The sequence below is a fragment of the Brassica rapa genome, chromosome A06 (genome assembly GCF_000309985.2).
Source record: "Brassica rapa cultivar Chiifu-401-42 chromosome A06, CAAS_Brap_v3.01, whole genome shotgun sequence".
In the NCBI taxonomy this organism is placed as follows: Eukaryota; Viridiplantae; Streptophyta; class Magnoliopsida; order Brassicales; family Brassicaceae; genus Brassica; species Brassica rapa.
Window position 1 is genome coordinate 7,329,036 of NC_024800.2, and position 23,379 is coordinate 7,352,414.

The 23,379-nt window shown below is 38.0% G+C and overlaps 5 protein-coding genes across 5 annotated transcripts; all 5 read right to left on the reverse strand.

Moving 5' to 3' along the window:
• Positions 1-2,907: 2,907 nt before the first annotated feature.
• Positions 2,908-3,724, reverse strand: LOC103872587 (probable calcium-binding protein CML27). The gene has a single exon (XM_009151019.3). It carries the CDS (start codon positions 3,650-3,652, stop codon positions 3,149-3,151), a length of 504 nt encoding a protein of 167 aa, XP_009149267.1. The 5' UTR covers positions 3,653-3,724; the 3' UTR covers positions 2,908-3,148.
• Positions 3,725-5,935: 2,211 nt separating this feature from the next.
• LOC103249156 (thaumatin-like protein) lies at positions 5,936-7,071 on the reverse strand. Its single transcript, NM_001301885.1, is given in 3 exon segments — positions 5,936-6,450; positions 6,537-6,861; positions 6,991-7,071. Coding segments are annotated over 3 exon segments (732 nt in total). The 5' UTR covers positions 7,049-7,071; the 3' UTR covers positions 5,936-6,101.
• Positions 7,072-8,034: 963 nt separating this feature from the next.
• Positions 8,035-11,034, reverse strand: LOC103872588 (ERAD-associated E3 ubiquitin-protein ligase component HRD3A). Its single transcript, XM_009151021.3, has 6 exons — positions 10,431-11,034; positions 9,863-10,354; positions 9,523-9,738; positions 8,997-9,320; positions 8,622-8,864; positions 8,035-8,515 (listed from the first exon to the last, which is right to left on the reverse strand). The coding sequence occupies exons 1-6, from the start codon at positions 10,953-10,955 to the stop codon at positions 8,279-8,281; spliced, it is 2,037 nt and encodes a 678-aa protein (XP_009149269.1). The 5' UTR covers positions 10,956-11,034; the 3' UTR covers positions 8,035-8,278.
• Positions 11,035-11,290: 256 nt separating this feature from the next.
• On the reverse strand, positions 11,291-12,412 carry LOC103872589 (protein FLOURY 1-like). Its single transcript, XM_009151022.3, has one exon. The coding sequence runs from the start codon at positions 12,168-12,170 to the stop codon at positions 11,418-11,420; it is 753 nt and encodes a 250-aa protein (XP_009149270.1). The 5' UTR covers positions 12,171-12,412; the 3' UTR covers positions 11,291-11,417.
• On the reverse strand, positions 12,410-22,590 carry LOC103872590. Its single transcript, XM_009151023.3, has 42 exons — positions 22,322-22,590; positions 21,927-22,002; positions 21,683-21,763; positions 21,508-21,588; positions 21,321-21,397; positions 21,135-21,189; positions 21,001-21,049; positions 20,689-20,826; positions 20,299-20,377; positions 20,051-20,129; positions 19,916-19,962; positions 19,592-19,786; positions 19,283-19,358; positions 19,052-19,132; positions 18,899-18,979; positions 18,702-18,778; positions 18,582-18,636; positions 18,443-18,491; positions 18,204-18,341; positions 17,709-17,790; positions 17,551-17,629; positions 17,267-17,313; positions 16,707-16,918; positions 16,466-16,553; positions 16,222-16,341; positions 16,023-16,141; positions 15,840-15,912; positions 15,637-15,756; positions 15,454-15,522; positions 15,159-15,329; positions 15,024-15,071; positions 14,813-14,954; positions 14,611-14,708; positions 14,319-14,463; positions 14,146-14,231; positions 13,961-14,071; positions 13,711-13,785; positions 13,467-13,532; positions 13,186-13,374; positions 12,970-13,077; positions 12,811-12,891; positions 12,410-12,730 (listed from the first exon to the last, which is right to left on the reverse strand). Exons 1-42 carry the CDS (start codon positions 22,427-22,429, stop codon positions 12,548-12,550), a joined length of 4,134 nt encoding a protein of 1,377 aa, XP_009149271.1. The 5' UTR covers positions 22,430-22,590; the 3' UTR covers positions 12,410-12,547.
• Positions 22,591-23,379: the final 789 nt, after the last annotated feature.

A 23,379-nucleotide genomic window follows, 5' to 3' on the forward strand; every position in this document is an offset into this window, starting at 1 on the left:
GTCCCAAGCAGTATCAACGAAACAAGATAACTCCGGTGGTGATCTCGTGGCGTTTTGGGATTCACTTCTCGAAGGTAAGCGAATAACGGTTTCACTGTGCTTTGTGGATTGAGCTTGACACCATTCTAAAGCAGCCGATAAACCTTTTGTTGCTGTCACCAGTGCTGTGCGAAGAGTTTTAGGGGCCTAAGGCAAGTTTTAAAAATAAATTTATTTACAACCGTAATGAAAACAATTTTCTAATATGATATATTATTTTCACCAAATACACAAGTCTAATACTGTAAAAGAATAAGTTTATAACGTAAATATATTATATTATGTCATATAGAAAAAGTACATGAATTCAAAAAGTGAGTTAATTAATTTTCGTAAAAATGTTTTTTTTTTTAAAATAAGTCTAAACCACTATACTAGAAATTATCTTAAAATTTGGGGCCCTAAAAACAGTCATATTAATCAGGGGCCTGAGGCGAATGCCTTTTTTAATACACTGTAGGCACGCCTCTGGCTGTCACTATAGGTCGAGTTGCCTTGTCTTCAAAGATGAGTTTATTGCGGGCTGTCCAGAGTGTCCAACAGATCCAAGGGAAGACGGGTGACACTACACCTGATGGGGGGAGGCAGAGGGCTTGTCTGAAGCGAACCATTGCCCCTTTAAAGTCTACTCCCTCAGCTATGTGAAATGGGGTGGCTAGAGAGATGTGGCTCCAGACTTCTTTGGCATAGGGACAGTGGAAGAAAACATGTGTTGCTGATTCCACTGCTTTGCAACGAGGGCAGAGCGCTGCAGAGTTCATTCCCCTTCGTTGAAGTTCCACTCCTAAAGGTAAGGCACCTTGAGCCGTCGACCAAAGGAAAAGCTGAAGCTTTGGGGACGTTTTAATTGACCAAATGTTTTTTTGCCAATTAAATTCCAGGTTCTGTTGATTGGTGGCCGCAAGAACATTGGGAGTGATCATCTATGGAGGGGTTGTTACTGCATTATACCCGGATTTCGTTGAATAAACCCCCGAGTCTTGTCTGCTTTATAAGAATTCACAAACAAGTTGAACTTCATTTTTTTGCCCATGCGATTATTCGTTACTCGAAGGAGGAGTATTGGAATTCCACATCTCTTTATAGGATTCCATTCTTTTTAGCCTCCATCCTTTTTCTTTGGTGCCCAATTGGATTCTCTTTCTCGAGTTGCTTATTATTATTACACTTGAATAACAAAAAAAAAAAGATTCACGCGCAGTATTTTGTTTTATACAATTATACTAGGTAATTACCCGCGCCTTGCGCGGAATGTGATGATTAGTTTTGTTATTTTAAATAAAAACACATTAAATATGTTTAATTTGGATATTGGTTCGGTTTTAAATGATTTTTTGGTTTATTCTGTTAGAATGTTTGATTTTTTAGTTTTTCGGTAAAAACCAAAAATTATTATTATTTATTTATTTTTATGTTATAAATTTTAGATAATCGTCATGTCGAACCAATGGTTTTATATTATAGTTTGTAAACGGATAATAGTTCAAGAAAAAAAAAATTTATTAAGACTAATCATTTCACTACAATTTGGTCGGTAGTGAAAGAAGCAATAAGAAAAAAATATTTCAACTTCCAAAAAAAAAAATAGATACTTCAGTAGTGGTAAATACTTATAAAGTGCGGTGCACATGTATGTGTATGTAAAAGTATATAAAAATAAATGACAAATATATAAATATATTGTTAATTAATATTAAATGATATTTTTGTTCTAAATAATACATGAAAGATAAATTTAAAATTAATTAAAAATTAAAAAGGCCTTGACATTAGTGAATTTTTTTCATATAAAAAATCAATTGTATCCGTAAATAGAGCTGGGCACATGTCGAATATCCGAGTATTTGGAGGCATTCATGTCTATTCAATCTTTAGCCACTTGGATAGTCGGTGACTATGATATCCGAAATGATTTAGAATTTTAAAGAATATCCGATTTGATCCGTAAATAAAAATTTTAAAATAATTGAAAAGTTTAATAATAATGTTTTATTACAAAAATAAAATATTATTTACTTTTTAAATTTTAATACCTAATAAAATAAATTTAATTCATAAAAATATTGTAAAATTTATATAAATTATAATATATATAACATGTATATATATATAATTATGTATATATATGTGTATATACATGCATATAACAGATCGAATTTGATAATTACTCTTAAAAATATTGGTATTTGTGATTTGTTTTTTTTAATTGTATTTTAGTAATTGATGTGCTTCGTAGAGTTACAGATATCCATATTTTTTGGTTCAATTCAAAACGGATAACAAATTGAATCAAAACTTATAAATATTTTGCCCAATTTTATCGGTAAACAATAAAAATAATATATATATATAGTTTAGCTTTTGATTCGTTATTTATTTTGATTCGAACCGAAAAATCTAAAGTTTTATTGGAACCATGCATATGAGTTTTATATTAAAAAAATACAAAGTATATAGTGTGAACATATTTATGAATATAGTGTGAACGCGTTAGCATATTTATTATCAAATCATTGTGAGGCTGCCACGTGTCTATTATAGTGTGAATGCATTTATTACAATGTTTCTCCTTTAATATATAAGGGATTTGTACAACTTTCTATAAAAAAAAAAATTAATACTACGAAAAGGAAACGAAAATAACATGCACAGTAGTAGTAAGGTCGCGAACATAAATTTACGCGTTGACCGAGTCAATTTGATTCCAGCGTTCATTATTAGCAACCGTATTATTAAATTCATTGAAACCAAAACTTCAGTTTTTTTACCATTTAACAATTCGAGTGGGGTGTAAACAAAAGTAACACAGAAACCTAAATTCAAATTTCAAAATGATTTAATCAGTTTCCATTGAAACTTTTCAAGACGTAGAAAAAATCTGATTCGATTTCAAAGCCAAAGTAATCATCGTTCAAAACTATAGCATCGAGAATGTAAACGATGGGAAAATTAGAAAAGCAAATTTGTTTGAACAAGAACAACCAAACAACGATGGATCGAAGTTAGACTTTTTTTATCACATTTTTTTTTAAAAAGCACCTAAACGAAGCATAGTAGTAATTATTCTTCCCAGTTTTAGAGACGATCCTGATACGGAATCTAGAAAACCCTAGGCCGACGATCCGTTGTTGCTGTTAGCGAGGGAGGATGACGTCATCATCTTCTGAAACTCCTCGAAATTTACATTCCCGTCGCCGTCAGCGTCCACAGGCCCGATCATCTTAGCGCAGTCCTCCACGGAGCACGACATCCCGAGGCGGTTCAGCACCTGGTGGAGCTCGGCCGCGGAGATGAGCCCGTTCTTGTCCTGATCGTACAGATCGAAGGCGTCGCGGATCTCGGAAGCGGAGGAGGACGAGCGGCAGAGAGCGGAGAACTCGTCCACGTTGATGAAGCCGTCGCGATCGGTGTCGACCTCCTCCAGGACGCGGTTGATCTCCGTCTCGGTGTAGGAAGTCCCCATGGCCTTGAAAACGCCTCCGAGCTCGGTCACCGAGATCTTGCCGTCGCCGTTGGAGTCGAACTGGTCGAAAACCTTCTTCAGCTCCTCGGGATTCGCCATGTCCACCGGTGTAGGCGTGGGTTTGGCGGTTACAGGGTTACCACTTGCCATTTTTTTTTCTGTTAAAAGGTAAAATGTTAGAGAGAGAGGTTTTGGAGAAAATTTGTTAAAGAGGCTTTTGCGGATGTGTGACCTTTTATAGACCGTTTTTTTCTTCTTCTGTAGATGCCTTTCGTCTCTATCCACGTATTTTGGTTGCCATTGGTTATACATTTTGAATCGAATCTTTTACGGTTTTGATTTCTTTTCATTGTATTATTATCGAATTTTCTGGATTAAACGCATTTACACATTGAAGAGATTACTCTGAGTTAATAATAAGCTTTAACTGCATTTTTATTAATCGGAAGAGAAAAAACGCTATAAGCAATTACATAGTTTTTCTATTTCAAGAACTAAAAACAATTGCATACTGTACTTTTTTTATTTTGGTGATTTAGAGACGTTTACGTAAACTTTAACTAAATACTTTTATACTCCTAATTCTAGGTGAAATACCAATATCTTCGTATTATTTTAGTGAAACTTTCCACGTGTTACGAGGTTTAAGGAACACGCGACCTTGTCACCTCACGTGGCTTCATGAGATTTTCATTTGTTTAAAGTTGTTACTATCATTGGGTTTCCTTCATTTCTCGTTAGAATACTACTCGTTAACAGACTATTTCTCTTATTCATCAAGTTGTAGTAAATACGTTTTCGTTATTTTGAAATCTTCAAAAATATAAAATTTCAACACATAAAATATAAAAATACGTTTTTGTTTATTTGTATTTGGACAGAAAACCTTTGTTTGTTTCGTAAATGCTGCTTTAAAAGAAAAGTTCGAGGAAGCCTTCGTTGATGATTCAAAAAGATGCTAACGCGAGTCGTGAGGGGGAAATGTGTCTCAATCCAACGCGGGAAACGCGTCACGTACACACGCTCCTTTTACGCGGCATGTTAATTAATACAGTGGGGGCATTTTTCCTTTTTAACATACTACTAATAGACTCTGTAAATTAGACATCTAAAACTTTAGCTGTATTTCACATTGGGGTCATTTTTCATTTTTAACATACTAATAGTTCTGTAAACTAGACACTAAAACTTTAGCTGTATTTCACATTCAACCCTTTGCAGATATCAAATCCTTTATCCTAATCAAACCAGACGGTTAGGTTTCTGTTTCAGTCTTGTTGCTTTATGTCACCAAAGATGTGAGAAAGATACACGTAATTTAGGGTCGAGTGAGCATTATCCAGTAGTATCATTTAGTATGAACTTGCATATGTATATATTGACAATAAGATAAAATAAATAAAATATCAAATAGTTTCCCTTTTTGTTGTTTTGGTTGGTTCGTAAAAACTATTAAAACCTGCTAGTATGATTATTATCAAAGTCTCGGTGTGTTTTTTTTTTTTCCACTGGTAGATTTATTAAAGGTCTAAGCCCAACATTAAAAACAACAAAAGACCCAGACAGAAAGAACGAACTTAAAACAAACGTTTAGGGCCTTCAGCCCAATAAGCTCAAACCGTTGAGAAGGAAACACGTCATCCACCACGTGTAGGAACGTCTAGCGCATTCAAGACACGCGTCAAGATGAACGCCGGAGCTCCGCCATCAGCGGAAAAACGAACCGGTGGAGAACCAACTGAGTAGTTCTCACAGAGTTCAACCCGGAATTTCTAATCTGACAAATCATCGCATCTAGAAAGATAATCACCGTCTTCAATCGATCCAACAAGCTCGGATCTTCCGAAGGAGAGGAAGAAAAGAGAATCGGATAGAGAGCCAGTGAGGAAGATGAAGCAAGACGCAACGATCGAAACCAAAGCTGGTAAAATCAGCGCTTTATAAACCACTGTTTTCCAGAATCGAAGCCGGCGAAGCAGTGCTATGAAAGCCACCGCAACCCAGAATCAAAAGCCCGAACATCAGAAAGCAAAACCGGAGAACACCGGCAACAAAACGGCAAGCTTTCTCCTTTCTCTGTGAAAGATACGAGAGCGAAAACAGAGAAGAGAGAGAAAGCTTCGCATTTCCATTTAACTATATGTTTTTAGTCTGGGTGTGTACTTAGACTGCAATCGAATTTAATATGCTGTAGAAGATATATAAAATTGTTACTGAAAGGGCTCAATAAAAAATTAGGCCCATTGTAAGTTTCTGTAACATGACCAAATTAGGCCCATTGTAAGTTTCTGTAACATGACCTCCTGCATTACACTAAGCCGGCCCTGGACTTTGCTTGCTTACTTTTCACAAGGGGATCTATAACTCACATGCCCATCATTTGTTAGTTGTTTTGTTCTTAAGTAAACACCTTAATAAAATGGAAAATACTTCTTTTTTTAAGTGTTATCAATAACAAAATCTACTGATATTGATATTGTTATAGGATTTTGCATTTCAAGAGTGTTACAATTGTAGAAACATAAACCTCAAAGATTCTCAATTACATAACACAAGATTTTGCTAATAAAGAAATGCTTTCTTCTTAATAATTGTGATTTTAACGGCGATGGTGAGGGCAAAAGGTGACGATGTAGTTAGCCTTGGAGCAAGTTGCGATGCTGGTTGGGTCGTCGTAAGCATAAGAATAAGCTTTAGGGCAAGCGACCTTGAAGATTTTGGAGTATGACGTTGGCTTGCAGGTGAGTGGGTTACCGAACGTGCCGGTACAACAGTACTGTGGTGAGTTGAAGGCAGAGCAAGCGCTTTTACAGGCTAATACCCGTTTCCCGTTGCGTGACCGGACTTGTAACCCAACCGGACACATCCGGTTTAGATCGCTTACACAACCGGCGTAGCTACATTGTCCTCTACCTTTCACCGGCATTATAGACATCGCGAGGTTATAACTGTCATTACACAAAATAAAACAAAACACTTTTAAGTTAGATTTGTAAAAAAAAAGTTGAAGATTTGATATTATAAGTTCACAGACCCGTCGACGAGGCTGACGTCATAGAAGTCAAGCTCTTGTCCGAGGGTGATTTCTGCGAGAGTTGCCGGAGGTGAACCGCCAGCTCCGTTGCAGGTGAGAGAACCGCCGCAGTCACCGGTGGCGCAGCGACCACGGCCAGATCCGTCGAATGTGCAGCCGTGGCGACCCCAGAAGCGGCCGGACCAAAGCGGTGGGAGCTGAAGGGTGTAGGCTTTGTTAGCCGGAAGCTTAAATCCACCGCCGGCGAGTATGTTTTGGCCGGCGCTGGGCTGGATGCCTGGCCACACTGGGTATCTGCATTTGTTGAAGAATACTACCGTTGAAGCTGGTCACAACGAAGAACAAATCAACATGTGAATGATTAGAGAATCTGCAACTAAAATATTTACAAATCTAATAAACGTGAGACATAATTTTTCAGTATTTAAAACTAAAATGTTAAAATAAAGAGAACCTGAAGCGCGAGAGATAAGAAGAAGGAGAGCGAAGTTGAAGAGGTTTAGTGAAGCCATTGATGGAGCTCCACTTGAGCAAGAGTGAGTGAGACTGAATCAATATGTTTCTTCTCAGTTCTCAGTGCTTTTTATGGAATTTAAGGGAAAAAGTTGGCTGTGGATATTATTTTTGGAATGTAATAATGAAAATGTTACCACATGTCTCGAGACTGTCAGACCAGTTAGTGCGTGATAGCTTTTTCTTTTCACAGTCAAAATAATGTAACTGTCCTCTCATCAGCAGTTTCGTTGTCAAGTGACACTGATTAATCATTCTCCGTAGAATTCGAAATATTAGTTAACTATCGAATTAACTAAACCATTCTAGTTCCGTCTAACTATACAAAAAAAATCATCCCTACGAAAAAGAGATATCTAACGTAAGCATCATCCCCAAATGAAAAAATAACCTTAAACTGTATGTAATGAGGTTTCCAGCATTCATTACAATTATTAATGGAAAAGTGTACCATACTCCTAATTAATACGCTCATCGTGTGGATGTGCTTAGTCGTCGATACTTAAATCGGGTCCCTCCCATTTCCCATGGCTTCCTTTATCCGATAGATTCTCTTCTTGGAATGCTTGTCGTTCTTCACACTCTTTATACGTATTTAGCTATATTTTTACATGCACGACAGTGCTGGAAACGTACAAACATTCACGTCTACTTCAATTATTCGTCTGCATTTGTGACTGGTTACGTTTACTTATTTCTTGTACATTTGACTTCGGACCTTGTAATAACTATTTCATGAAAAGTTTCGTGGAGTTTTTTTAAAATAATTTTCTAAGTAATTAAGTAATTTATGAATCAGTTCAAAAAAAAAAAAGTAATTAAGTAATTTTCTTATAAGAAATTTTCTCCGCTTATAAGTAATGGATTTTTTTATAATTAAATTTTCTTCCAGTTAAAAATGTTAATGTAAAGGCAAAGCATAACTTTACCCCGCTACGCCAAATTCAAAAAAAACAAGATACCTTTTTCAAATCTTAAGCTCAAAGGCACATTATAAGTTTATAACCCCCCATTGAAAAAGTTAAAGAGCAGAGCAAGTCAGGGTTCACTGGCCTTATAGTTTGGTTAATATAACGTAATAGGCCACATCTATCAGAGACATAGGCCCAACAAGATACACTGTAAAAAAAAAAGCTGGAAGATTCTACGGTACAATTTTTGAAGCACGTTTAAGCTGTACAATAAAAAAAAACTCTGCTATTGCAATGAAGAAGAGGATGATAACCGCATCACCGTGGGAACGCAGCAAGGTGTTGTGCAACGTCAGCATCAAGAGGTTGAGCCACATCGCCTCCCACTGGATCGGGGACAACGACTTGTCTTCGTTGTCTCTCTCGGAGATAGAGAATCGTAATAAGGCAGACAAAAAGTGTGAGGATTGTGGCGTTACCTTCGTCAAACACCACATTCTCAACCCAAGTCTCTACCTTTGGATACACTTCTGGTAACGAGTCCACAACTCTCACCTATCAGTTTATAAAAAACGCATTTCCTCAATTGTCATTTCGATCTGATAAACTGCATCAAGGTATTGATCTAAGAATTGAGAAACAATCAGTTTTTTTAGTTTACCAGGAAGGTATCAGCATAGTTTCTACGTAGCCATAAGCTGGCGAGAGCAAGTGTGACTGGCAATTTAGCTGCTGCATCGCTCTGAAGTGCTTGATCATAGTAACGTTTTGCTAGATGCAGGTCAAAGGGAAGCCCTTGTCCATGCTCATGCATGTAACCTAGGTTGAACATTGCTTGCGCGTTTGACTGTGATTTAGCATGCATGTATGCCTCAGCCGCACGCACATAATCTCTCTCCGTTCCCTAAGATATGCAAGAATGAGCACAGAGAGAAGAGGAATCAGGATAATTTTTTTTTTTGAAGTTGTAAACTTCTCCTAACGTTATTGGTCTGATACTCTAATGGTTTAGTTTCAAAATAGTAGGAAAACTAACCCGGCCATAGTAATAAGCATCTCCAATAAGGAGAGCAGCATGTTCATTGCCTTGTTCAGATGCACGCCACCACAACGAATGTGCTCTCTCATGTCTCTCCTTGTCCGTGCAAAACCCAGATACTCCCATGCACATGCTTCTTTCACCGTATTTGTCGAGGATCCATGCAGCATTACTTTGTGCTACTTCATAACCCATCTCTGCCATTCTCGAGTATAAGATTAAAGCCTTACCCACATCTCCTTTAAGGTAAGCTTCAAGCGCCCATCTAGAGAGAGAACTCCATGGTCCTCTTTCTGCTACTAACTTATAGAACGAAGTGGCCTGAAACCAAAATGCAAGGAAAGTTAACAAACAACTAAAGCATAAAGTCCCACAATAATATGTGCCCAAAGTGCTCAAAGACATATAAAAACAAGATGTTCAATATTTTTTAAAGAGTTTCATTCCCCTTAACTATATGGATTTAGAACCATTGCATTTAGCATTCATGTTTAGGCAGAGAAAAAATTTATAAGTATATTACCATTTCCAGGTTCTTCTTAAGCCCAACTCCAGTATGGAACATCTTGGCGAGTTGATAGAAAGCCTTTGGCTGACCAGCATTTGCAGCAACAAAGAAGTATTTTGTTGCCTGTCTCACATCCCTTTTGACTCCGATGCCTTTAAGATACAGAACCCCAAGGTTATAATGCCCACTGGGGTCTTCATTGTCAACAGCCTTTTCAAAATATTCTTTTGCCTACATTTGAAGCCATATTACAACGGAACGTTAGATTCATAAGTTCCTATATTATATCCATCGTCTAAATATGTTCCTGCTAAATCAAATAATGACTTAAGTCCTGGGAATTCTGAGGCCATACCTTAGTGTAGTTTTTCTTCTCTACTCCATAGCCTTTAACATACAAGTAGCCAATCCCATTAAACGCTGAATAGAGACCTTCTTTAGCAGCAAGTGTAAGCCATTCAAGCGCCTTGGTATAATTTCTCTCAACACCAGCTCCTCGAGCATATATCTCCCCAAGAAGCTCCATAGACCTCGGCTCTCCTTTCTCCACCGCCTTCGAAAACCAGTGCAACGCCTTGGTGTGATCACGCCTTAACCCTCGCAGACCAAAGTAATAGAACAGTCCAATCTTGTACATAGCCGCAGCATTGCCTTTCTGTGCCTGATACTCCAATATCTGAAAATCCTCATCCTCCTCCCCTCGTGACTTCCTTAGTGCGCCTTTGTTCTCTTCAGTCCCGCTGTGGATTCTAGTTGGTTCGACTACAGGCGAATCCTTTGAGATTAGGAAACTATTCACAGCCGTCTCTGCCAGCTCAGCGTATAGCTTCACAGCTTTATCATGCATCTGCAAACACAAGGGCCAATCAAATAACAAACTCAAAACCTTAAACTCAAAAAATAATAATAATCCTTTAGCTTACATCTTGTCGCAGATAGGTGAAGGCAAGTGTCATCTTTGACTGCATGTTCCCACCTTCAGCAGCAAAGCTATGGTGAAGAAAGGACTTGCTTTTGCTCTTCTCCCTCATCATCCCTGTCCCGTAGACGAACCCCATCAACGACTGCGAGTGCGGATCTCCGGACGAAGAAGCCGCCTCTATCTCCTCCACCGCTTCCTCCATCAACCTGTCGTTTCCTTCGCTCGCCGCCGATAGAATCTTGTGGAGGCCGGAGTAGTACTGCGGCGACGCGGCTTCGACGGTTGAGTCGTCGTCCGGCTCGAACATCCGTCGCCACGAGCCGGGATCGAGCTCCTCTTCGGACTTGGGTTCGGATTCGCCGAATTCGTCGAAGTCGGAGGAGTCTCCGACTCCGGGATCGTCTCCGCCGCTGTTGAGATCGTCGTTGGAGAGGACGAGGACAACGGGACGCGCGTGAACGCTATGATCGATGAAATAGAATAAAAATACAGAGAGAACAACGATTCCGTAGCCTGAGATTCTCATTCTTCCTCCACCTTCTTCGTCGTCGTCGTAGTTTCTCAGTGATCAGATCGAGTTTCAGAAGGATGACTCGGGAGAGAAAGAAAGAAGATGAAAGGGGTAGTTACGTAATTTCATTCAGTCAATAAATTGCCACGTCTAATCGTTATCATACATCCAATAGTCACATGGCACGTAAGTAGACTTGTCCAAATTGCCACGTAAGTAGACTTGTGATAAATCCAATTGACGAGGGAAATAAAGAAGATGATACAGGGTAGTTACGTAATTCACAGAGTCCAAAAATTGCCACGTCGAATATATCATACATCCAATAGTAACACGCCACGTAAACATACTTGTCTAAAATTGCCACGTAAGATAAATTCAGTTCAGTTTCAAACTTTCAACTGTGTTAATCAAAAATACATGTCTAAATTTTTTGTTTATTTATATGCATACAAAGAGGACGATCAAAGAGTTTTTTTAGTCTTGAATCTTATTATTATCTCCGTCATCGAGCTTCATCAACATCCACTGTAACGATTGAATCACTTCTTGGTCATAGACTTGCTTCTGTTCCGCGACTCTCTTGTACTGATTCGCCTCCATCTCCACCGCGCTCTTCTCCATCCGTAGCTTCAGAAGCATAGCCATGGCTTCTCCAGCAGCTGTTTCCGCCGCTCTTCTCTCCTTCTCCAGCTCCATCTTCAAACCATCTCCGCGTTTCTTTTCTCTCTTCACCATTTTTCTCAGAGTAATAACGTCGAACACCTGATCTTCACGTGACTCCTCCTCGTCCTCGCTTTCCTCTGTCTCCGATGACGCTGGAGCAGTGTCTCTGTTCGTTCTGAGATTAAGCTCGTCGCTTAGAAGAAGTTTATCACAGTTCTCACAGCTCTTCTTCAATTCATCAGCAGAATCAGGGTTCCAGTGTAAGATGATAGCTTTCTTCTGATCCAGCTCATCAACCAAACAAGATTTGGATACAAACCCATCTTTGCTGTTGTCTTGATCGAAGGAACTGCAACACTCAATCTTCGGAGAGACTCGATATATCTTCTCTAGAGACTGTAGAAACGAGGAAGGACACTTGAAGAGCAGAAACTTGAGTGACAAAGCAAGCAAGCAAACGAGAAAGAAGAGATTGAGAATCTGAGAGAAACTGCAAAAAACGAAGAGCCCACATCCAAAGCCATCGACTTTACTCGAAAGATTGAGAAATGAAGCAAAACCCATTACGTAGAGGTAGTAGTAGACATCAATAGCTAAGAACGAAGAAACTCATAAAGATATACACTTTGAGCTTTTTCTAAAAAGAAGGAAGTAGATTCCCAATGAAGAATGTGTGTGAGAGTTAGGGATTGTAGATTGGGGAACGAGAAGATAAAACGGCGAAGATTGCGAGGTTTATAATGTCTAGAGATAACAGCCATGTATAATTAGTAAATTTATCCAAAAAAGAAAGTGGCTTCCCATTTAAGAAATTCGAATTTCTTTAAAAAAAGTTTTCTTTATTTTTCAACAATTGTACATTGCATACAATGGTTATTTGGATGTGTGGATATGATTTACAACTGTAAACATACTCTCACTGTGCATTGTTCATTAACAAATTAAGCTTTTCCGGCAGAGCCAAAGAGACGAATCTTGTCACCGATCACAGCTTTCATGGCTGTTTTTGTTGCCGACATGAGGTCAACAAGGTCGGTCTTTTTCTCGGAGGTAAGAGCATCCATGTACGCCTTTCTTACTTCTGTGTTCACGTTGAACTTCCTCACTCCATTCTCAATGCAGTCCTGACGACAACATGAGACCAACAATTCATTACCCATAAAGAGTTAAAGCCATAACAAAATCTTGATAAAGCTCTAGATACCTTGATAAGTTTCTCAGGCAAACCAGAAGCTCCATGAAGAACAAGAACGACGCCTTTCTTCGAACTTAAATTGTGAAGTTCCTATACACATGAAAAATCATTTAGAATAAGAGTGAAGCAAACTCAGTAAACTGCATTCAGCACAAGAGTATGCTTGACCTTAAGTAAGTCAAGCTTGAGGTTTGGGCCGGACTCAGGGTATTTTCCATGTACATTTCCTATACACACAGCCAGAGCATCTATACCAGTCTCCATAAACTCCTGAGCCTGAAAAAAACTCATTGATGTTTGTTTTAGAAGACCTGAATAGTAAAATGTGAGAGGTGTTTTTTTTTTTGGAACACAATGTGAGAGGTGCTTGAAAACAACAAAGACCTGATGAACGTTGGTGAGCTTTGCCTCATAATCTTCAACGGTCAAGCCATCCTCGGTACCTGAGAGTCTACCTAATTCAGCTTCCACCATAATGTTTTTTGAACGTGCCAACTCTGTTATTAATTTCGTGTAGGCTACATTTTCCGTGAAGGAAAGATGAGAACCATCTACCATCACTGAATCAAATCCCTGCACCAGAACAATTGGTACGAAGTTTTCAACATAAAACAAGTACAAGATACAAATGTTTTGAATGTAGGCGACATATATCTCAAACTTACGAGTTCAAGAGCTTCTAATAGCTCATGTTTTGTTGTTCCATGGTCAAAATGCACTGATATAGGAACCTGCCACATTATGCCTATTAGTAACAAAATTTTAGTATTTATTCCAGACAATCTGGCTTCTTCTTTTTTCCGGTTGCCGAGTTAGTAGCTTTTTGTTTCATTCGTGATAGCAAAGCAAACTCAAGATACATGACTTACAAATAAGATATAAATATAATGCATAATCAAAGTTACTTACCCTGGCTTGTTCAGCTGCGGAGATGCAACATGATACTAATGGAATACCTCCTTGCTTGAACGCACCTGGATGGACCTAAAAGCATAGCGCCATAAGAACAGGGAAAAAATCAGCTTTCAGTTTTTTTCTGTCATGCATTTTTGAACAACTGAGAACAGAGTGTTATGCTTTGGTTTCTATCAGTGGCTGACGTCTCTCATATGAAACCCTTTGACGTATCCGAAATTGACTTTTTGATCACAACACTAACCTGCAAAATGGCAGGACTGTTTTCTTCCTCTGCAGCTTCTACAACAGCTTCTATTCCTTCAAGGTTATACACATTAAATGCTCCAATCGCATATCCACCATTTTCGGCGTTCTGTTTCACATAAAAACACAATATCAATAGATGAAAGAGAGAAATTGAGGCCATAGAATAATAGAGATACTCACAAGAAGCAGCTCTTTTGTTGATCGCCCAGCTACAACTGACCATGACTTCACAACTTCTGCAAGAGCTGTGCTGCTACCAACATTACCTGTTACATGTTCACATACATTTTTCTTTTCATTTAAGGATACCTATTTTCTTCAGTTGAATATGTTTTTTACAAACTAAGGTTTACCCGGGAAAACAATGTAGGGAACTCCGGGATGTCTACTTTCTGGACCTAACTTCCATACTGGAACACCAGCAAGGGCTTGACCAATCACAAGTGCGCGTCTTGCTTTAAGTGCTTTTGTAGCTGTGTCTGATGACGTAATCCCACCCTAAAACAAGGATATGTTACAGTGTCAAAATACAACAAACTATAAAACAGTTGCAATCATTGACTGTATTGTACATTGACAGATTGTGCCAGTAAGTTTATGATATGGTAAGCTGAACAGAGAAGTAATAAGTGTATGCAAAAGTACCTTAGCAAGAATATAACGGGGTCTAGTAGTTATCTGGCTCACTACTTCAACCAGAGCGGAGCTCACTTTGCTATTAATATCAAGACTCTCCGAAGATGCTGTCAAAATAGATAGCAGACCCGTTAATGATGTTATTCCTTGGTCATCATGACTTTATTACTCAGTAATAAAAATGTATAAAGAGTAGGAATGGAGAAACAACTTTTCCCAGTGATGAGCTCGCGACTGCTCATAATTAGAGTCTCTCTGCCAGCACGAAGGAAAGAATCAGCCATCTCAACCGCTCTAGTGATCTCCGCAACTCTCTCTTCGGAGGACTTAAGAGCAACTTTCTCTACAGAGATCTGTTGATCACATCTAGAACTTAGCTACCATAACAACTATCCTTGTTAGCCATATCTACTTGTTTTTACCTCAATGCTCCTTAACTTCTGCTTATGTTGTGACTGAAGTTCCTCAACCTGTTGGTTTAAAGAAAATGACTCATGACTCTTTTAACTATTCCATTTACCGCAACAGAGAAATCAGAGTTAGTAACGAAAGTTAACCTGCTTTGTTGTTTTTGGGACATAGGAACCCACAACTATTAGCGCACCACTACTTTCTTTGTTAGAAGCAAAATCTTTCGGCAACACAAGATCTTTTGGAATAATCCCTATTCGAGCAGACACAAAGCTAGCAGCAGTACGGCATAAGAAAGATTTCCCTTTCTGTTCTGCCTGCCAAAGATAATGTTTGATCAAGCTAAAGGACCAAAAATATAAGATAAAAACAAAAATGCATACTCTAATGGATCAATAAGGAACAGTAAATAAAAACTGAAAGAATAATAGGCCGGCTTACCTGAATCATACCCGCTGCAAATACAGCCATGTCTCTATCACTAGCTGCATTGACAATACATGCAGATCCCTGAAATGGAAATAAAGTTTCACTTTATATCAAACCTGGAGTTACTGGTTCCACCAGTTCTAAAGACCAGAAAAGTTCCCTGAAAGCCGTAGCAACATATGCTGGAAATATTACCTTCTTTAAACTGCATAAGAACTCACACACTGCATCAGGGCCACCTGTTCTTAGAAGTTGGATTGATATCGACTCAACGCTGTTAGCAGGAATGGTGCCAGCTGTTTTTTCCTCAACCCACTGGAATCATAAATTTGTTCGTTACTACTATTTCGTTGAGGTCAAATTAGATTAGATGATTCTGCTGTTGGAAGAATTCAGACCTCACGGAGATTTGAGGATTTATATCCAAAGGATGCGTCTTTGGCAAACTCTGTCTCTCCTGCAGGAACTAGTCTGCAAGACATGAAGAAGAGCTGACGACTATCAAACTTCATGCTATGAAGGGAACTTTTCTCTGATTCAGGAAGTTAAAACACACACACTCTTTGTTCACAAAGATATACCTATCAGAATCTGCAACATAATGCACATCATCGATAGTATACCGTCCTCCTTGAAGGAAGAAGGGGCAAATAATCCATGCGTCCATTTCCCCAAGTATAGAGACAGCAGCATCTGCTTCCTGCATGGTTCATAATTTTAATCTCAAATCCAACAGTGATATGATGGTCTGCCATTTCATTCTTGGAGCACCAAACTTGCCTGAGGAAAATGACCACGCAATGTTGAATCACCACGCAGAACAATTGTGTAGTCAGCATTGCCAGATTCTTTTGATGCAGCACATAGGTTGGTACAGATATCTTTGATCAGTGCACTAGCCTGTTTAAGAAATATGCAGTTAGAGCTTTAAATTGCTAAAAGCTGAGGTAGCATCAGCTTTTCATTGTTCCAGGAGTTTAGAACTCTTCAATAAGTAAAGTGCACAACATAGGAATGCCTTGACCTTCTCAGAGCTCAATGACCTCGAATTTGTCAATATGAAGAAGCACGCCGGCTTCTTTCTGAACTGCTCAGAAATAGACTCAACACTCCTGTCAAAATGTAGGTGAAAGCAATAACCAAATATCAAATTCTGGCATTGTTTCCTAAGCTAGCAACTTGTCAACTCAATTAGTCAGATTCATGATAAATTTTGTAATAGCAAGATAACTTCAGTCTTTATAGAGAAAGCATGCAAAACTAACCATTCTGTTAAAACCTCTACGTCATGAACAGTTTGTGTCCCAGTTGGATCATCATCTAGAACAACCAACGTCTTTGACTTTCCCATATTTAATCTATGTATGTCCTCTGTGGGGTCGAAAGGCCATTCAGATGGAAGAGATTTTAATACTTCTTGTTTCTTCAGAACAGGAAGCCTCCCTTCTACTTTAACCCCTCCAAGGGTTTCATATACCTATAAATAAAATCAAACCCAAGCAGAACAGAAATCTTAATACTGTTATAGCTTCACTCTACCATCTATGGTTAAGAAGGATAATCAGCAAATACTGTATGTAGATCTTGAGTCCAATAGTTCATATGCTATAAGATTAATGCAAAATGTTTCAGCTTCTACTATTCATTAACAGCATGTCATCTCAATAAATTGTATGTATTTGCTTTACTAGTAAACTTTTTCCCTTGTCCTCTCAAATAGAAATAGGATTTCTTTTAAAAGACAGATACAAACAGGCAAAAACTGTCTCAAACTCAATCACTATAAGCTTGGCGCTACAAATCAGTGCATTTATGACAATTATACCTTGACCACTCCAGCATCATCTATCCGTCCCCAGCCCGCAGCGGAGCCTGCAAATGAAAATTTCTTTAAGTATACGGGGCACAAAAGAAAAAGGAACTATAGTAGTATTAGTATAGCTAACTAAAAGTAAAACTATTTATCTCCTTCTCCAAAACATTAAAAAAGAAGCACTGCCAATATATTTTTCAAGAAATTTGAAACACATGAAACCATATTGTTGAAATGGTAGGACCGAAATAATGCACGTTCCAGATGAATTGAGAAAAGTAAAAAGATTAGTCTACCGGCTAAGAATAGCTGATGTGCCACCGTCGATATATGGAGTGGAACTTTACGAGATGAACCGTCTCGGGTAACAATTCCCTACAGTCAAAACTCTTGCTAAATTTAATATAAAACAAAAGAGCAAGTTTACAAAATTGACTACAGTTGCTAAACTTACCAAATCCTTAACAAAAATATCAAGAGCAGAGTATGGTGTATAATCATTATCCAGCATGTGTGGAACGCGATTCTCAAACATCCTGCAAGAATAGAAGCCATTCAATTTATCAAATAGCAGGCCAACACAAACGTTATTTCATAAACTTGTAAAGATAAATATCAAGCAAAATCTAGGGTTTCAGAAAGACAATACTTTGGGCTTAAGATTGTTAATCCTACAATTGTTTTTAATAACTTTAAGCTTTTAGAGGCTCCGAAATAACAAAATATAGCAAACTGGAGCCTGTTTGGCAATATCATCCTTTGGGAGACTAGGACAAGTAATGATACAGCTACTACAGAAAAAAAAATAAAGAGGACAAACTATTATCTGAGATTATGCAGTGCATCAGAGTGGTGCACATCAGAAATGCTATTGCCGTTTATGGTACCACATACTCTTCCAGAGATGAGAAAAGAAAAACTTATTCCACAAAATCTAAGTAAAACATACCAAGATGTTCCACCGCAGTTGGAAATAACATTGAATAGCTTTCGAGTATTCAGACCTAACCGAGCTCCAAATGCCATTGCTTCGGCAGCTGATGCAATATGAACTCCCGCAAGCAATTGATTGACCATTTTAACACCACTATGGAACATCAAGTAACCACGTAACAAAGAAAGTGAAATGATGTCTATGTCAGTATAGAAAGGATCGTGATGGCGATAAAAAAGAGCATAACAAATTACCTTCCTGCACCGCAACCTCCTCTAATCACATAAAGCTTCTCACTTAATGCTGCACAAAATCAATAATAATCAGGCACGTCCAGGTTACTGATGTGAACAAGAAAATAATTCACGAGAAAAGTGAAAATGAAATCGTCACCTGACAACACCATCCCCGCAGACTTGAGTGCTTCTTCGGTACCTGAAGCCATTATCTGAGGAAAAAAACATATAACTTCAGCTTCATTAGACATTGTATATAGGTATCTAGACTTCATACCGTAAGTTCTCCCATGGCAGCCCTCTTAACACCACCAGAAACAGGAGCATCCACCAGCTTTAGGTCCTTACCCTCATCTAAAAGATTACCAAGTAAAATATAGAACTCAATCAAGTGACAGTAAAATATCATGATGGAAGTAACAATTTGATCAGGGGATCATCTGACCATCAAGATCAGCTCAGAGTGGAACTTACTTTCTAGACGCCTTTCAAGCTGACTAACAAATGCGGGAGAGACTGTTGACGCAAGTACAACAGTTGTTCCAGACGGAATAGCTGAAATATTGTTAAAGAAAAACTTAGGAAAATCAGCTCTAAGCTAAAAGCTAGGATAACAGAGATGTATACCTTCAACTGCTCCAAGATGCCCATACAAGACATCCTCGGCCTGAACCTCGTTTGTTACCATAATTACAAGAACATCAACATCTGTAGAAGCAGATACAAATAAAAACATATATCAGGGGAAAATTTACTGGATTCACAGGATCAAAGAAGGATTTTCATCTCAAAGTTCTGAGAGCTACAAGACACATCTACACTGTAATCTGTTTCACTTGTCTTGATTTTGAGGACTACCTTTTGTCACATCAGCTGGAGAATTTGCCGCCACTCCGCCGACACCCTCAAATCTGACGAGCGTTGGCTTGTATACCTGCAATACAGTATCAGTATCAAACATTTCATGTAACAATGTCATCTTTTCTACTCAAGATGCACAGGCTTTTTTAAAGTTAAGCCACTATCAGCTATTCCTAAATTTATAATAGTCTGAATGATCTAACGCTAATACATCAATAAGTTAACAATTGTTTGAAAAGTCACCCAAAACACGAATACCATAGATTCAATAAAGTATTCACAGTGGAGAGTTAATCAGAGGCTTACATCATAACCACGGACAGAAAAGTTTGATTTCAACAGGTGCGCTGCCATACCAAAACCCATTGCTCCGAGACCAATGAAACCAATTCTTTTCACAGGCTTTGCTTGAGTAGTAATTTCTTTGGCCAAATCCTCTGGCTTGTAAAGTTCTTTATTGGCTGCTTCTAGTATGCCAACACCAAGCACTTTTTCCCAGATCTGTTTAATCATTACGCAAACCTTTCATTAGACAGGCATGTATCAAATACATGGTCTATGACAGTAGTTTTCCGTTCCTTTAAATTTGCCACAAGTTCCGAAAAAGAAGAAAAGAACTCTATAAGGGACCTTAGCCAATGAAATAGATGTATCATCTCCGTGCATTTGAGATATTCCTGGACAAGGAGAAGTTATGCATAAAATTAGACAAGTGGAAAGAGGTCACTATCATTGTACCATACATAAGATCATATTGATATGTACCGAGGATTAGTTGTTGACGTGCAACTGCCAACAGCGGGACAGGAAATGGGAGCGATTTGGCTTTATCTTCAACAATGCCCTAACCATTTGGAAAATCAGTTAGCGTTTCATTAATTTATGTGCTAAACATCAAGATTTAATCACTGTGAGTTTAAAATGACTCATTAACTGGATCTATATTTTGTTTTTCTCTCTTTGCTAAATCAATTTGAAAGATATATAGTCACTTTCAATTTGGTGTATCATACCAGATTCTGAGAGAGAACATCGAGGAAGTGACCATCTATATCACTTTTCAGCAACAAGGGTATATGATTCTTGTAAATCCTGAAAACAAAATGCACACAAGACAAGTTAATTCTCTGACAGCCATTGTAGGAATATTGACATGCTGATATGGCATAAACCTTCAGGGAAATCTTTAGTCTATCCTATTCTCAAAACTTTCAGAATGAAACTATTCTGCCTATTCTTTTTCCATCCCTTTAATGAGTGTATATTAAAGTTCTACTACTACATGAAATGTAGTCAACCCTATTATTCCATAACAGTCCTATCAAAAATCTTTCTGATTTTGGTACTGGAATACTTTTGTATTACTCGTAACCAAAGGGAAGTCCTTGTAGCATAATGCATACCATGAATTCCCAGCAGCATTGGAAATGATGTCATACAATATCCATGGATGCACACCCGCCTGAGAACCTAAAGATATAGCCTCCACAGCAGCAACAAGATGAATGCCCTCAAGTAGCTCATTAACCATTTTAACTTTACTGGTTCAGAAAAAACAACGAGATCAATGTTGTCTCTAATGCAGAGGAATAGTTAGAATCATCAACGGTTTTGTTCAAGCATGTTATGATCAAAGAGTTCATAGGTTTCATGATATTTCGGTAAGCAACTTGACCAACACGGGAAGGTTATTTATCACCCCAAAATTTCCATACCTTCCAGCACCAATTTCTCCCTCAAAGGTGTAAAGCTTCTGACACATTGCTTCACGAAACAAATAAATTGTCTTAGTAAGAAAACAAACTATCAGAAAGTCTATATGTTCTATAAACTGGAGTTAACATTTTACCAGTAAGATAGGGTTGTGCTCTTGTGATCGAATCAGACCTTCCAGATGCTATGATCTTATAAAGTTAAAATGAAACGTGTTACTACAAGTACAATGACAAGCCACTTTAAACAATGAATGGAGATCAAACTAGCTCAGTGACACTTCACCAACATCAAAGACTTAGAAAGAGAGGAGAGATTATACCATTAGTTTTCCATCAAGAAGCTCAGACATTCCTTTTAAAACATAGGCATCGACTACAAAAATCTGCTCTTTACCCTCTGCATCGGAAACCAAACCCCATTTTCAGTTCACGACTGAAAAGTGGAAACTTCAAAATACAGAGATGAAATGCAAACGATGCCTCAAAAGTATCCAAATTTGTAGCAACCTGCAAGTTGTTTCTCTAGCTTCTGGAGGTGCAAAGGCGGTATTGTGGAAGACAAAAGCAAAACAGTGCCCTTCTGTAGACCTGACTAGAGATGACGCAATCGCATACAGTCTCTTAGACAACAATCCCGAGATAAAATTCAAAAACTGTGAGGTAAAGAAACTTGGGGAATAACCTTTAATAACACCCTCATCGCCAAAAATAACATCTTGAATTTGGTCAGGGTGGGAAAGTAAAACAACCACGGCTGCTGCACCTGCGTAGAGGTAATAAAGACAAAAAAAAAAGAGAGATAGAGAGGAGAGTAAATAACATAACACATCAAAAGTAAACAGAGAGGCAGCAGCAGAAAGGCTAATACTAAACTTTTCTTCCATGTATCTTAATTGTTTCTAATTACTTATAACACAATCTGGTACCTTTGCCAACATCTGCAGGACTGTCACATTTGCATCCTCCCAGTTCAGTGAACTTCTCCACCATCTCTGTACTTATCTGTTGAATATAGACACAACCGTTTAACTTTCCTCCTCAATTTAAAAAGAAAAAAGCTGAAGAAAACAAGTCTGGTTTGTTTCTTTTTAGACAAAAGCAACAATCACTGAACATTTAATCAAATCATTTCATTTCAAAACACTTTGTGTTGTGAGAATAGAAATAAACGTGTAAGAAACAGCTGAATTCCTCTGAGATAAATTAAGAAAATTCTTAAAAGATCGAACACACAAATTTTCACATGCTTGGTACCAATATTATGAAACCCGATCAACCTTGATTTAACATAAAACCAGCCGATCAAAAAAAGAAAGCTGACCTCGAATGCTTGAACCCTAAACCCAGAACTAAGAAGCGAAGAAGCTAATTCGAAGCTGAAGAGATCCAAACCAACGAACCCAACGACGCCACCACCATCACCTCCCATTTTTTTGTTCTCCGATTCTCTTTCCTTTCTCCACCGATTGTAAAATAATTTAAGTCAGCTAACCAATTTCATACGCATATGTTTCTGTAACGTCTATATCAACATCCGTTTGATTAATCTCCACTAATTAACTAATTAACTAATAATTTTATAATAAGCGCCATTGTGATTTGCGACAGATAAGTTAACATCGTAGACTCATACGTGGAAATCCATATCCAAAAAGCTTTTTTAACTTATCTGGCAAAAAGCTCCAAACTCGCACAAAATAAAATAAATAAATAAATAAAGATAGTTTTGTAATTGTTAGGTGAGATTCGTGAACATTAGGCCTCGGCCTTTTCTCCGGAACTAAAGATCTGAACCGGAACCGATTCGGAAATATATGTTTGGATTCGGATCCGAATCTATGCTAAAGTACATGTTGAGTTTTTTTTTTGGAGCTGCGGGTCTCGGTTCGAGTCTGAATCCTATTAGAGACCCCATCGAATACCCGAAATAACAAAAAATTATTGTATATATTAAGTATATTTGGGTGATTAGTTACATTTTTGGTATTTCAGATATTTTTTTAAGTTTTAGTTTGGGTTTTTTGGTATAATTTCAGGTTTCGGTAAAATTTTAGATTTTCAAAAAATATAATTCAGGTATTTTGGTATCTTTTGGGTTTTGGGTTTGATTTTGGATAAATTTTCAGGTATTTTTGCGGTTCTTCAGATATTTTTAAAGTTTACAGTTAATTTTCGAGTTTTCGGATTTTCGGGTCCTAAATACCCAAACCGACCCGAATTTAAAATATACCCGATAATTACGGATATTTTACGTATATTGAAATTTTAGACTTGAATCGATCTGGATCCGACAAAATCCGACTTAGAACCGACCCGAAAAATTATAAGTGCCTATATGAATCCAAATATCTAGGACCCGGATGCCCATGCCCAGTGAAC

Coding starts and splice junctions, on each gene's coding strand:
- LOC103872588 (XM_009151021.3), bottom strand. CDS start 10,955: ATGAGAATCTCAGGCTACGGAATCGTTGTTCTCTCTGTATTTTTATTC. Junction 9,321..9,522: donor TTAAGAAGAACCTGGAAATG/GTAATATACTTA, acceptor TTTTGGTTTCAG/GCCACTTCGTTCTATAAGTT. Junction 8,865..8,996: donor ATGCTTATTACTATGGCCGG/GTTAGTTTTCCT, acceptor TGCATATCTTAG/GGAACGGAGAGAGATTATGT.
- LOC103872590 (XM_009151023.3), bottom strand. CDS start 22,429: ATGGGAGGTGATGGTGGTGGCGTCGTTGGGTTCGTTGGTTTGGATCTC. Junction 14,232..14,318: donor TCCCTACATTGTTTTCCCGG/GTAAACCTTAGT, acceptor AACATGTAACAG/GTAATGTTGGTAGCAGCACA. Junction 12,731..12,810: donor TGCCTGAGAAACTTATCAAG/GTATCTAGAGCT, acceptor TGTTGTCGTCAG/GACTGCATTGAGAATGGAGT.
- LOC103872587 (XM_009151019.3), bottom strand. CDS start 3,652: ATGGCAAGTGGTAACCCTGTAACCGCCAAACCCACGCCTACACCGGTG.
- LOC103872589 (XM_009151022.3), bottom strand. CDS start 12,170: ATGGGTTTTGCTTCATTTCTCAATCTTTCGAGTAAAGTCGATGGCTTT.